This window comes from Periplaneta americana, chromosome 6 (assembly GCF_040183065.1).
Source record: "Periplaneta americana isolate PAMFEO1 chromosome 6, P.americana_PAMFEO1_priV1, whole genome shotgun sequence".
In the NCBI taxonomy this organism is placed as follows: domain Eukaryota; kingdom Metazoa; phylum Arthropoda; class Insecta; order Blattodea; family Blattidae; genus Periplaneta; species Periplaneta americana.
Genome location: NC_091122.1, coordinates 61,995,679 through 62,011,710, shown reverse-complemented (window position 1 = coordinate 62,011,710; position 16,032 = coordinate 61,995,679). Strand labels below are relative to the sequence as shown.

Sequence of the window (16,032 nt, the reverse complement as noted above, 5' to 3'; positions counted from 1 at the left end):
CTGAAGATGGAGGAGCATTCCTCCGAAACATGTCTGGCTTTTAACTGATTATATTAATTTTAATAATTACAGTGTTCATACAACTGTAATAAATTATTTCTCTGTATACTTTATATAGGCGATTCTACAGTTATCCGCGCGACACGTAAACATCAGATACCTTGTTAAAAAGGTAGTCTACATCCTGAAGCAACGGTAACTAGAACAAATTGTGAGTAGATATCAAACATACTGTAAACATAACAACATTAACCTGTATTTGAAAATCATAAGCTACAAAATTAAATTGTATTCGGTAGAACCACAAGAAGAAAGAGAACATTAATAGCTAATGTTGAGAAGTCATAATGTTCATAGCTGAGAACATCAATATTGCTTCCACTTTCATCTTGGAACACGTGAACTTTGATTCACAGAACTTCTTCGCTAGGCCAAGAGTTGAGCAAGGGTAAACCGTGGTCCTCCAACCGACTACCTGTACAGCAGGTACCCACTAAGCCTACCCGCGGTCCTCGTGAACTCTTGCTTCAGAGTTCGAGCTCGAGGCAATGAACTCTAGCCCAACAGAGACCGAGACCGCCAGTCCGCGGAGCCCAAGCAGACCTGCCCGCGAACCGCAGTGATTCCTTCACAGTTCGCTTCTTTACTTGATGCATAATATTTCTGTAGCATAAATAAATAATCTTATCCATTTGGGAATAGTACCTCAAGTTTCAAACAATAGTCCCATACCTGGGTTGGGTGAAAAGAATTTTAGTACATCACGTTATTGTTTTACATCGAAGCTCCATAGTATAAGAATTATTTCATACTTCATATCATTTTCCTTCATTAATTGTAAAATATTTTTCATTTGTTTTAGTAAGACAACATTAATTCTGTCATTAACAAAGAGATTTCAATACCGCATATTTTATTTCAAGATACAAAGTTACACAACATGAATTATGGTACAAATTGCACAATTAAGTTATTAAATCGTATCCACATATCAGACCTAAATAAGAAAATTTCATATTTCAAGCGTATGATATATTCATATAGGTACGTACGTTTGTATAATTTGTATTCGATACATTCCAGTCGGTGAAATCGCACAGAAAGAAATTCGCCTTGTTTAAATTGTTAGCCTATTTATTTATAAATGTCTTTCACAAAAACCGGCCCTCACATAAGCCACCATCGGTCCCTATCCTGAGGTAAATTAATCCAGTCCGTAGCATCATATCCCACCTCTCTCAAATCCATTTTAATATTACCCTCCCATTTATGTCTCGGCTTATCCAAAGTGTAGAGCGCTGAAATACACAACACAGTATGACGAAATGATATTGTTGTTACGTTTTCATGGTTACCAATTACCTTTACGGTTATGGACATTATTTCAATCGATGCATTTAATATCGTGCTAATTGTGACTTGATTAGTGGTTAACAAAGCGCGTGAAATGTGAGCAGGATCAATCTACATCTGTAACAAATATCTAAAAGTAACGCTATGACTTAGGTATAGCCTACAATGTGATCCGTAATCAAGTCTTCAGATAATTCAAGCAAGACATGGCATGGATCCTCAGTCTGCAGCCTAACGTTTAGTGATCAATGAAACTTTTCATCAGAAAAATCAGTTGCATCCTTTTTATTAAATAATCTAAGGTTAGAAGTTTAATTGGCATTAAATTAACAAAGGCTATATGCTATGTATGTATATTACTTCCAGCACAATATGATTAATAACGTGGCAATAATTATATAACTTGTGAGATACTAAAATTCGGAAGGGGTATTTAGTAAAACTTTACTTTCAGTGTACTTCAAAAATACAGCAAGGGACAATAAAATATCAATTATTCCTACAATGTGATTTGTAATCAAGCCTTCGCTTACTTCAAGCAAGACATGGCATGAATCCTCAGTCTACAGCCTAATATGCAGTAGGCCTATACTGATCATCGAAACATTTATATACCGGTATTTAATATTAGAAGTTAATTCACATTAAATTAATAAGGTTTCATTCTATGCACGTTATTTCCATGTAGACCTACTTATGTTTTCAGCAAAATATGGTTAATAACGTGGCAATTCTTATCAAACATATGCGATAATTAAATTATTTTCTGTGTAAATATTTCAAAATGTTTTTGATTTTCAGAACAGTAGGGAACAATAGGCATAACCTACAATCTCTTACTACAATGTGATTTGTAAAGAAGAAACACGTTAATTCAAGACATATGATATGAATCCTCAATCTACAGTATAGCGTGTAGTGATCATCAAAAAGTTTCATCAGGATCGCTTTTAATTTATATTGTAAGTAGTCCTATATCTAAGATTAGAAGTTTCATTCATATTGAATGTGAATGAATGTATATTTGTCTTCAAGCAATATACTTTTTGGTGACGCGGCACTTCACATTATTAGTATACAGTGCCGACTCACCATTTTACACGCCTCACGTACATGTCATTTAGGAAATTACTTATTTTTAATTTATTACTGCAATTCTTTCACTAGTCTTTTCTTGTTTGTCATCAGTTCTTCCACAAGTTTACTCCTAACCCATTGTTATACCAAAAATACTATAACCCCCTCCTGTATGACACATTTCCCCTCACTCAACATCTCTTGCACTTTTCACTACTCACTTTTCCACATTGCTAAATTTTAGGTCTTAGTTTTCTTTTCTCACGATTTATTTCCCCTCCACACCATTTCCTTAAGTCATACTGTTTTTTCACCTTGTTTTCCTTTCTTCCTTCATCACTACTCCCTGAACTATCTCCTACTTGCGTTACTCCACTTCTCGTCAGCCTCGATGTTTCATTCATATTACATTATAAGGTTTTATTTCATGTATACTATTTGCGTGTGGGCCCTACGTTTTTTCCAGCATAATACGATTAATAACGTGACAATCTTGTAGAACCTATGCGATATATAATTTCGGAAGAAGCATTTATTACATAATTTTTCGGTATGATTATTTCAAAATACTTTGATTTTCGGTACAGTAAGATACAATCTCTTCTTGCAATATGATTTGTAATGAAGTCTCCGGTTACTTGAAGAAGGACATGGCATGAATCCTCAGTCTGCAGCCTAATATATAAATGAGTGATCATTGAAACGTGTTATCAGAAAGGCAAGCTCTGTTTTTTAATATGTTTTCTATATTTAAGATTGGAATTTGATTTCGGATTAAATTGTGGTGTTTTTTTTTTCCTATGAATATTAGCAATTCTTCAGAACTTGTGCGATAATTTAATTCGAAACGTGTATGCAGTACAAGTTTATTTTCAGTGTATGTATTTTAAAAAAACTTTGATTTTCAATACAGAAAGGAACAATAACGTAGAATTTCTTGTTACAATATGATTTGTAAAGGAACATCGAGTTAATTCAAGAAAGATATGTCATGAATCCTCAATCTATAGCCTAACATATAAGTTTAGTGGTCATCGAAACATATCATCAAAAAGACCAGTGCTATGTTGGAATTCGAAGTATAAATCGTATTACATTATAAAGTTTTATTCCATGCATATTATTTGCGGGTACTTTTATTTCCAGCGCAGTATTTTTAATAACGTGGCATTCTTGTAGAACTTATGCGAAATTTAATTTCGGAAGGAGCGTTTAGTAGATAATTTTTTCAGTGTGATTATTTCAAAATACTTTGATTTTGAGTCCAGTAAGATACAATAACGTAGAAACTTCACTGCAATGTGATTTGTAATGAAGTCTGGCGTTAAATATAGACATAGCATGAATTCTCAATCTGCAACCTAAGGTATAGAGATCATCGAAGCGTTTCTTAAGAAAAGCCAATTCTATCCTGGGATTATAAGTTTAATTGGTATTACATTATAAGATTTTATTTTATGCATATTATTTGCGTGTACTTTTGTTTGCAGCATTATATTATTAATAACGTGGCAATTCTTATTTAAATTCCGAAGGAGTATTTAGTACATTTTTAGTTCTTTACAAAACGTGTTATGTCCACTGATAATATTGTGTTGATTTTTTGCGACATGTTGTTCCTTATTATCTTCTCTATCGATAAAGCTACAAATAAACCGACTAAACGTGTTCTGTTCTGTCCATGGTAGAAAACGATTGAAAAAGTTAGGTACAGATGCAAGGAATGTTTTGTCCTCCTACTATACAGTTACATCATGTATTAATTCCTCAAATAAATCCTCTGTTATCACTATTATATCTGCAACCAAAGTAATTACTGTTCAATAAATGATTCCTTTGTGTATAATTCATGCTATTTCTTCTTTGTTGTGGTACCATGTTATTTCAATGATTTGAAGAGAATTTTAAAAATAATGTAATGTTTTCAGCATTGAAGAACAGCTATGTACTGATTATTGTTAACAGGAAAAGTGCTTTTGTAGATACGATTGGAGTTTTAATATTTGCTATTTAATACAGTGAATTTACAGTAATCATGAATGAGGAAAATAGAGTGGCAACCTCAAACAACGAAGTAACATCTGCTGCTCCCGACAGAGCTCGAAAAAAGACGAGAAATGAACAGTCCTTGAAAGGAAACAAGGCGAAACGAATGAGGTTAGCTATGTTCAGTTACTGCCTACTGTACTCAAATATTAGTATAAATAATTTATTTTATGCTCTATGATAACTTGCTTAGTTTATTATCGTTTCTGTAATGCATGTAATTTTACAATATTACTTTATATTGTTTCAGATACACTGCAAACGTTTCCCAAGACCCCCAAATTGTCAGCATCCACAAATTCAAAATTCAGATACTTTGAATTTACATTACAGGATGTGAGATTAATCAACCAGAAGTTCTTCCAGGAGTCAGATCTACATGCAAAAAGAAATGATTCTGAAGTATGTGACGGTGCTATCACCAAAACGCAAACGATCTCGCAAGAATTCTTTCAGCAAGTCTGTATCAGTAAAATGTTACCGAGTAAATATGAAGAGAGGATAATGTTCACTCAGGTATGTACAGAGCGGTCTGTGACATCCTCTACAATACTCGGCTGCAAGTGAGCCCGGCACGGTGTCAGCGCTTGTCATTCCCGGTGAACGGGGTCCGCCACAGTCGCACGCTACAGTCTTTCTTTCTCTGTCCCTGCTTTCTCTCCCTTTGCCTGCCTTCAAGGACATAGCACATGGCCACATTGCAACAGATAGCTGCTCTTCAGTTGTCTATGAGTTCTGTTGACGTTTGTATTGATGTACCTATGTCTTAGATGAAGATTGTGGCTTAATAACTGTGGCTTGTAAACTTTTGCGATGCCATACTAAGCCACAATCTTCATTCTTCATCTAAGACGTACGTACATCAATTCAAACGTCAACAGAGCTCATAGACAACAGAAGAGCAGCTATCTGTTGCAACGTGTCCTTGAAGGCAGGGAAAGAGAGAGAAAGCAGGAACAGAGAGAGAAAGACTGTAGCGTGCGACTGTGGCGGACCCCGTTCACCGGGAATGACAAGCGCTGACGCTGGGCCCGCTTGCCGTAGAGAATGTCATAGACCGCTCTGTAGAAATAATTCTGTTCCTAGAAGCACTTCAAATAGGAAGGTCTCGTCTTCAGAATTTATGTAACAAATTTCTCAAGCACGGTGTTTGGTCAAAAAAACAAGAGGTGACATTTTTCGAAATAACAAATTTGTCCATAAGAGACAATCAGTTAAAATATTAATTGAGAAATAACCATCTCAGTGTCACTACTGCAGATCAAAAAATGTAAACCAGTCATTTAAGCATTTCAGCTATGTGGGATGAGTACAAGAAACCTCATGACTAGGAGCTTCATGTCAATTATAAATACTTTCGAAGTATATTTGTTAATGAGTACAACATAAGCTTTGCAAGTCCTGCAACTGATTGTTGTTCAACATGTTTACGAATGAAGGAGAAAATTAAAAACTGTGCAAATCCTGCAACAAAAGATGATTTTCGATTACACCTTAAACTATATGAAAAGCGAACTGATGTATTTTTCTTCTACTTAAGTCTAATGAAGAAGAGTATCTTACTTTGAGCTATGACTGCCAAAGAAATTAGAATTAGTAGAATCTATTCCCATGATATCAGCCTCAACACTAAGTGCAAATTATATAAAACATTAATAAGACCAGTCTTGCTGTATGGATCTGAAACCTGGGCAGTTGGCAGTGCCGACAATTGTAGGCTGAGTATATTTGATAGAAAGGTTCTGAGGACGATATACGGACCAGTAAATGATGAAGGCAGTTGGAGGAAAAGATATAACTATGAATTATACCAACTCTTTAAAGCACCAGATGTTTGCAGAGAAATTAAAGCTAGGAGAGTCAGGTGGCTGGGCCATATCTGTAGGAAGGATGAAAATGATCCTTGCAAGAAATTGACTCTCACTATACCTTTTGGCACCAGAAAAGTAGGGAGACCTCAGCTAAGATGGCTGGATGAAGTGGAGGAGGATATAATAGCAGCAGGTGTTAGAGGATGGAAAACAAAGGTGTTAGATCGAAGGACATGGAAAAGCATCGTTGGGGCGGTCAAGGCTGGAACTCGGCTGTAGAACCAAAGAAAAAGAAGAAGAAGAAGAAGAATCTATTCCCCGTAGAATTGATGTTGTAATTAAAAGTAAAAGTTGCCCTATAAAATACTGAAATTCCCTCTCTAAAGAGTGAATGTAAAAATAACGTGAATATTTAAAATAAGTGTTCTTTTTTTCTCAATAAGTTTTTATTATATTTATTTACTTTTCCTTCTCAGCATAAATTAGTTTAAAATTTTCTTAATATATTTTTAGCATAGAATGAATACTTCTCTGTGTAGATGGCTTCTGTTAAATTGTTGTGCGTTTATCAATATGTTTCATCATATGAAGCCAGTTGTGTAGACCAATTTACAGACAGTCGTCCACGGTGCGCCATAGAAGACTGGGCTTCACTACACCCACTTTGAGAAGAGGTTGTGGGAGGAACAGGAGCTTCCGGAGAATACCTGTGTTAATGGATGCGTGCTTATGCTGGAGATCGAACCTGGGTTCACAGGATTGAGTCCAGCGCTAGCCACTGGACCATCGTGATGGTTTTGTATAATATGTATAAATATTGTGTAGATATATATATATATAAGTGCTCTGCCCATGGGCAGGTCTTTCATTGCAAACCCAGCATTTTCCAACCTTTCCTCTTTTCTGCCTTCCTCTTAGTTTCCTCATACGATCCATATATCTTAATGTCGTCTATCATCTGTTATCTTCTTCTGCCCCCAACTTTTCTCCCGTTCACCATTCCTTTCAGTGCATCCTTCAGTAGCCAGTTTCTTTTCAGCCAGTGACTCAACCAATTCCCAAATATAATAATACATTATTTGCAAATAAAATATAAATATTTTGTGTCTATTTATGAAATTATCCGATTTACATCTTGAACACATTGCAATATTTGGTTTTCCCCGTTTGTTATAATTCTTACAACTTTATATGCAGCATTCAGAAGCCACCAGACTGAGGATCCTGATTTATGAAGGGAGAGTAAATGTAAGTGAAGGAAAAATGGAGGTAGTGCTCAAATGGTATTAATAGAAATCAAACTACTTTTATATATTCACTAATACAATTTTTTTGTTTTATTTTGTTTCTTTTGTTTCAGGCCCCGCTCATATCCTGTGCCTCATCGTGGCGAGCGGGTGAAACAAAGAATGATGCATGATGACAGTTTTATTGATGGCTGAAAGTATTTTTCCAATTTTCCGGGACTTGCCTTATTTAGGACACTCGATATTTTAATTAATTCATGTTTAGGCCTATAACAAATTTCTAAGATGTCACTTACATAAAATTTCTTAGTAAAACTTCACCTACCAACACAATAAATATTGTAAAATGGAAAGGTTAATGCGTCCTTCTTTGGCTAAACAGGATAACTACAAGTAGTGGTACATACATAAGGCCAGGTCATGGACGCTGTTGATCGGAGACCCATTAAAGTAAGTTAGAGATTACAAATTGACTTATTTTGTTTTTAAATATAAATGCATCATTGGTTATAATTTGTATCACACATCATTGACTTGAAATTATTTTTTTCAGTAGAAATATTCAACGTAGTTCGCATGAAATAGGTTCATAGTGAAGTCTTCTTTATATTTGTTTCCATTTTCTCCTTTCGTCCATTTTCCCTGTGACTCAAGGTTTCTTCATTTCCACACCTTCTCTGTAGTCTATTGTTTCTCCTGCTGGTATCTTTATACAGCTTTTTAGACGAGTCCAGTATTCATTGCTATTCTCAGGTGTGGATTTTAATGTAGCAGCTTTCTCTTGAAAATTTCTTCGTCACCTGTTTTCCTCTTATCTTCTTCAGACGAAAATCTACTTCGATTACCAATAGGACATGGTCTGAGTTCATATGGTAAAGCCTTTGCATTTTTTAAGCAATTTCGGGATATTTCCTGTACCAGTATGTAGTCTAATCTGATATCTTATTTCGTACCTTGGGCATGTCCAGATGTATCTTCTTCGTTTATGTTGTTGGAATAGTGTATTTTCAACATTCACTCCATTTTTCTTACAGATATTCACCAAAGATTCTCCTCTGTCATTTCTTTTCCCCAATCCACATTTTCCAACTGTTCGTCCATCTTGTACTTCTCCTACTACTGCCTTCCAGTCGCAGCTCCCTTCTTCTCCTTCTCAACTACCTCTTCTATCTTATCATAGCTTTCTTCCACTTCCTAATCTGCTAATCCACTACGTGGCGTGTAAGTTTGCATAATAAATCCACAGAACCAGGGTCGTCTTATATGGCAGATAAAAGAAAAAGAGATATTACAATTCTACATTAAAACCATTATAAAAAACAACAGATCACATTCGTTGTCTGAGGCAAAGAGCTCGTAAAATATATCCTGACTTTCACTGTTGACAGCGCCATCATATAGGTCCCATACTGAATGTGACGAGTCGGTTTCTACTTCGGCATCACCAGTCCATAACAAATCGTCCTCTGTGCTATCCATCGTGTTAGAAATTCCATATTTCTTTTAAGGATTTTATCACTGTTTACACTTTCACTTTTTCCCATGACAGTTGATAGTTTGAGGGTATTTTAAAGGACAGATCTAAGCAAAACCATAATATTGTGCTTCAAATTCATACCTCGTATTATCTGAAGACTATCTTATTTGCGGAAATATACGACAGTATGAATAACATTGGCGGACAACTGAATCCTATACATTCAAAATCCCCTATATCCAGGGCTGGGCAGTATTTGAAATACAGTACATTTGTATTTTGTAATTTGTAAGGATTTTCGAAAGTATTTTGTATTTAAATACATAAAATTGATGTATTTTATATTTCAAATACTCAAAATAATTTTTTATTCTTCTTGTCCTTCAAGTTTTGGATTTGGATTTGAAGAATGAACTTTTGTCTTATTTGCCTGCCAATTTCAGATGTGCTAGCCATACACTTACTTTTCTTGCCACAACTGATTTCCTTAATGCCATGAAGAAATCTCCAGCAGCATCCAGGATCCATCACCCAACACTTGCTAAATGTTCAGCATTATGGAATGCGTCTAGGAGACTCAGAAATTATATCAGATGTCTTGAAATGTTCATTAAAGTTTCCTTGCCCAACTCAATGGAATTCTCAAATATTGCAATTCAAATATGATATAAACAGTATATGTGAAAAACTGGGATTGCCAACCTTCAAAGGTGTTGAGTTTCAGTACCTTGAAGAATATTGTGCAGTTCTGAAACCCATTGTCGTAGCCCTTGATTTAATGCAAAATGAGAAGACCTGCTATTACGGTCAACTTTTGTTCACATTAATTTCCCTCAAAAACAGATTAAATATTCTGTTATTTAGCAATCTATGCTATGTATTCCAAGTAACTCCAATCCTAATAAGTTCGCTTTCATCAAGATTTAAAGAGAAGTTTGATCTGACCCCAGAAGCAAATTGAGCTATTTTGGCAGCTTGTTTCCATCCATCATTGAAAATGAGATGGCTACCTGACACTGCCTCATCAAATGATGAGAAGATGACACAGAATATGTGTGTGAAATCAGCTGAGCAGTTCTCTGTTACAACTTTGGTCAGTTCAGACGATGAAAATAATTTTTGTGTTTTCAACTCAAGTACAACAGACTTTGAAAAGCAAAGAGAAAAGAACTTGTCTACTGCGGAGTATGAGCTCATACAATTCTTCAATGGCAAAGGGACAACCCTGTGCACTCTAGAGAATTACCAAACAGTGAGACAAGCTTTATAAAGTATAATACAAGTTTGTGTTCCTCTGTGCCTGTAGAAAGACTGTTCTGTTTTGCAGGATTTATTCATTCACCAGCAAGGGGATCCTTATCTGATAAACTTCTTGCGAAACTGTTTTTTTAAGGGAGCAGTAATTATTCATTTGTAGCATAATTTCATTGCTGGCTGACTGGGAAAAGGAAGAATGTTCAGTTACAGTGTTTATATAAAACTTCGAAATAAAAATACTTTTAATGTTAATACAATATTTTAGATTTTCAGCAATATTCTTATTTCTTTAGGCCTACATATTGTATCGAGTATTTGAAATACAAATATTTTGAGTATTTGAAATACAGATGTATTTTGGTTAATTTTTTTAAAGTATTTTGTATTTGTATTTCAAATACAATTTTTTTAAGTATTTTGTATTTGTATTTCAAATACTTGGATGTCAGTATTTTTCCCAGCCCTGCCTATAATTACTTTCACAAACTGAAGGATGAGTAGTGAAAATTTGAGGGAGTTTTCAACCTGACAGTGATTTTTAACAAACCTTTTGCTTTAATATATAATAAAGTTAAATTTAGTGGCTTTCTTAATTCAAACTGTATATAAATCATTATAATTCATTCTCTGCAAGCAATATGTGGGCGTAACTCAATTATGAACAAAATGGTCTTTAGTGGGTTTTGAATCTAGAGGATTCAACTCATAGCTGTCCGGCTTTTTGTTACTGCTACAGAAAAAGTTTTTATAACTGTCATGTCTTCTCCTGTTATTCATCTTCTTGATTAATTCCTCGTCACGTACAAGGGCACGAATCTGAGGTCCATTGATTTTACAAAGCAGAAAAGGCTGAAACTATATGTTGCAAACAATTACAATCAGTATTCAATGCTCTGACAAACTGTTTCAAGTCAAACTTGATGTGAAGTGAGAAAAAAATGATTCTGTCTCGGCTAATGATTGGTTCATATCATATCAGAAAACCCACAGGCCCCTCGATGCAAGATCTCATACGTTTCTCTGGGGCCTTCGCGGTTCTTTCATTGTGTTTTTTATTTTGACCCACATTTTCGGAAGAAGGAGCTGTTAAATTTAGTGAATGAATAATTGTTATCTTCAGTCTGTTATTAAAAACAAAATATTAAAAATTAACAGTCCTACGACTGATTTGAAACTTCAGTATACTTTTCCAGTTTATTACACATTATTTTTACTTATTCCTGATGTTCCAAAGTGTTAGTTATTGAAGTCCGATAATCTAAAGTGATCTGAATATATTCTGTGATTTTTGTACAAATATTCTGTCCCTCTAATCTAAACGTTTCGTCCAGAACTGTTGACAATGTTTCTAATTAGTGTTAGCATATTGCTTATGATATTGCTTTTGTTTCGTTTTTTAAAGAATATTAGATAAGGCCGCAAATAGCGATAGTAGCTGACGCGCCCTATTAAACCTTACTAACTAACGTCTAGGACTTCAGTCTTTGTCCTTTGCATTTATTTACCTATATGGGCATGGCACACCTAAAAGACAAATGCAAATAAATAACTGTAGTAGTAGAAGCAGCAGTAATAATAATAATAATAATAATAATAATAATAATAATAATAATAATAATGATGATAATAATAATAATAATAATAATAATAATAATAATAATAATAATAATAATAGTCTTGTAATAGAAAAGTAACATTCTACTGGTGTTTACATGACTGCACCCTATCTCTATCTTTTGAAAATCTGATGAAAGATCTAGCAGCTAAGCGTAGTTTCTAAAACAAACAAATTCACACATTTAACTGACATTGTGTGCAACTATAATGAGAATAATCCTTACGACATCACGTGTTTGTTGAAGAACAAAACTCATATCACAGTTCAACGTGGTTCAACGGGCTAATCGTCACGTCATCCTCGCCGCCTACAATCCCTGCCTCTAGATAGCACTGGTGAGTCATTCGCCACAGAGTCCGTGGATATCCAGAGCACCGCAATCGTTTGAGCCGGCAAATGCCGACAAATCCGCCATTGTTAGTCCAGCGCGCGCTATGAAGTATACAGTTGTATAGGGAAAGAATGTAATTTAAGTGCAAAAAAATGCAATGCTACTGTGTTCAAAACTGTTCACAGAGAACTGAAAAAAGCGCACATTTGTTTTCTCTGTGACAAGGTGAAAGAAATAAGGAAAAAGGAAAGAAGTGACTATAAATATAAAAAGGAACGATCCACTACCTAAGCGAGCATACATTGTGAGATTAATGAATGACTGTATTTTGACATTTATTTTTTCAAAATCTGGGCCCCAAAATATTTTTATAAAACCAATCTAGAATTTAAGTTGATTCAGCAATGATATTTCTACATAAAACAAATGAAAGTCACGTACCAATTAGTATCAGTGTCAAATTTTTACCATCTTCTCCCTTTCAAATCAAGCATTTCTGAATTTAATCCTATTTGCTATTTGTAAGAATGGCATAATATATTTGTGAAGTTCTGAATTTATTCTTGAGACAAGATTGTATTGTTTGGCTCGATTAGAAAATACAAAGACCGTAGAAACTAGAAACCCTATTAAGGTTAGACTGATGTGAAATTTCAATTTTCTAAACTATTCTAAGTAGATTTATGAAATTTTGTACTTTTAATTTGTAATTTTAAATTGTGCAAATTTAGGTTTTCAAAAATTGCTACTATTTTGGCCAGAATTTTTGTCTACATACGTGCCAGACCTTCAGAAACGAAACTTACTGTACAATTTTCCTCTTTATTTTACTAAAAAATAATTAAACATATTTAATGCACTAAAAGTGTAAAAACAGAAAAATTCAACTCGAGCGTAAAAAACGCAATATTAAAAAATACCTCTTCTGGCTGATATGCATAGAATATATAATCAGGCAGTACATCTCACTTGACGATATGTGGCAGAGGAAGACAATTGTTTGTAAGTATCTGAAGTGTGATTAGTGGAATATGTAGCTAATCGGCGAAGTATGCATTGGAGGGGGAAAGAAACTTGCCACCCTACCCCATTTCTCCCGGCCTAGTTTTCTCATGAGTGATGCCTTATTGGTGGTAATAACGAGGTTCAAATCTATCTTCGGACAATTGACTAAACAACAAGAACAACAAAAAAAAGAGTGTTAGGTATAATACTGATAGTAAGTTTTGTTAAGAACATATTCAAAAACCTCTACAAAAAATCATGCATGTAGTACAGAATCTGTAGAAAGAGTAGCATTTTTAGCAATGCAAAATTTACAGAAAATTAAAGTGGAGAAAATTGACTTCAAAAGTTTGGGATAATAATAATTAACCAGGTCTCTGTCTTTTTTATTTTCTAGGCATTTTGAAACATATAGAACTATCATATTATATACAGAACTTATCCTTATATATACTACCACTCTGTGCACACCTAACCTACACTAGTAAATAAAGACGACTAAAAAATTACGTAATGTTATGAAAACACTATAATAGATAAATATTATTTACAAATCACTATGGACTATAGACACTATTATAACATTAACAATAAAACTGTTAGAAACTTGCAAATATTTCTTGTATCACAAACAAAAACCAAGCACGGAAAACACGTTGTTATGGCTACTAGCAACAAGTGGAATTTTCCTTTAGATAAGAGTTGTGCTCTCCTTTGTAACTGAATATCTTTTAAAGGAAAGCAGCCTTTGAAGTAGGTCTAACACCTGTTGGATTCTATGAAGAAATATTTCGAGAAATCAAGAAGCTACACTGCCTCAATCGGAAATCTAATATAATAAATAATGTATGAAATATAGCGTAATTTCCAAAATGGTCGCAGAATTCAGAGTGGAGGTCGTGGACGGAGAATTTAAATTAACAGTCAGAGCCCGCAGCCGTTTAAAATGTGACCCTAAACAGCTGATAGACCGGTCGTATGGTCATGAAAATTGGCAGAGGGCATCTTTAGATCATAAATGAATTTTTAAAGGTAAAAACAAAGAAGCGATTTTTTTTACCAAAAATGACAAAATCTCATATCAGTGTATCTTTGGGGACATTATAATGAAATTACTAACTTCCATACTTTTAAAGCTAAACTCACAAAATGTTTATCACTAGTATATCTGGTTGATAACACATGTACAAACTTTCGTCTCTCTCTGTGATAAGTGGTATGCACTTTATTAATAACTTAATTATATAGTGTATTGCTTAATGCAAAAAGTACCCTTGCGTCACAATTTACATTATTTTTCATTGATATTCACTTATAAGATTCTTTATATACATTGGAAGAAACATTACTATTGGAATTTTCTGTACAGCGAATGGGTAAATTACTAGGAATTTTTATGACTATTAATTTTTTTTATTTACTAAAAAATTCTAGCAATTTACTAATTAATTTTACAGCAAAACCTTATAGTAAGCTTCGTATGTAAGGAGCCATGTAAGTGAAAATCACTTAAGAATAATGTAAATTGTAGTGCGACTTTTTATATAAAGCTGTTCAATATTTTGATAAAATAATTAATAAACTGCGAACCACGTATCATAGGCGGATGCAATTTTGTACACTTGTCACTAATAAGCAGATATACCAGTGATCAAAATTTGGTGAATCTAGCTTCGTAAGTATGGTAGTTATTGGTTTCACTGTTGTGAACTCTTAAAACTAATAAACTTCGAGAAATGTCAGTATAGTGTGCCCTTATATGCGGAAGCCGGAGAGTTTGCACGAGGAATGCAGTTGGAAATGTTTAGATTTATTGTTATTTTATTAGAAAAATTGTTGTTTTCATTTGTTACTTGTAATTTATTAAGTTCATGCTGCTGTAATAACTGTAACTGTGATGTTTATGAAGGAGTATATTGAACACTTAAATTCGTATTTATGCTGTAATAATTATTAAATGAAGTTTTTATACATTAGTATGTTGACTGATAATGTTCTATAATGTGAGAAGATCCTTTAGACGTTTTTGCCCTTCAAATTAAAAATATCTGAGTTTTACTTCAAATATTCCTATCCCTAGCGTTTTGAAAAGGACTAACAATGGCGGCCGACTCGGTGATTGCGCTACTCTGTATATCCACGGACTCTGATTCGCCACTTTTACCGTGAAGTTTCCAGTATTATCATTGGAGAGTATTCGGTGGTATCACTGCCATCGTGATCTAATACAGGCCGTAAGGCAGACCACGTGACTCGCTTAACAGCTGATCGCGAAAGGCGGTCTTTCAACCATATGAATTAGTTGCAGTGCATGAAGAATAACATATATTTCTCTGAAACGCAGTGTAATTGCGTCAGTAAAATTTTAAACAGTGATTGTGAGACACTTGAGACACAATTTACTTGCAATTTAAGGTATAATATTATTTTTGGTGTGAAAATTACGTTGTTGCAGGAAAAGTTCGTATGTGTAATACCTGCCTTTATTTCGATTAAATATTGCGCCCTTAGTGGTTAAGTGAAATTTTGGTCTTATAAACAGAGGCTAAATATGTGTAATAATATATACGTGAAAGTGAAACACTGACTGGCATGTAAAATAAGTTGTGATTAGGCCGAAGTGCACCGTTACCGATGTTACTCTTGTCTAATCCATTATTGTTAGTTTAACGTATTTGTCTTATTAAATTTAAATTATTGCGCCCCTTTTATTTGTGAATAACCTACATTATACGAGTAAATAATACGACGTTTGATAATATACACAATTTGAACTAAAAACGAGATACATATTAGTATATTACGAAAAT

The 16,032-nt window shown here is 34.1% G+C and overlaps 1 protein-coding gene across 1 annotated transcript in view; it reads left to right on the top strand.

Moving 5' to 3' along the window:
• The window catches only part of LOC138702245 (uncharacterized), a 34,859-nt gene extending 27,130 nt beyond the window's left edge, over window positions 1–7,729 (top strand). The window contains exons 6-8 of the mRNA XM_069829833.1: window positions 4,810–4,992; window positions 7,485–7,570; window positions 7,648–7,729. Coding sequence (XP_069685934.1) covers window positions 4,810–4,992; window positions 7,485–7,570; window positions 7,648–7,729 — 351 coding nt within the window. The remainder of the gene's footprint in view (window positions 1–4,809; window positions 4,993–7,484; window positions 7,571–7,647) is intronic.
• Window positions 7,730–16,032: the final 8,303 nt, after the last annotated feature.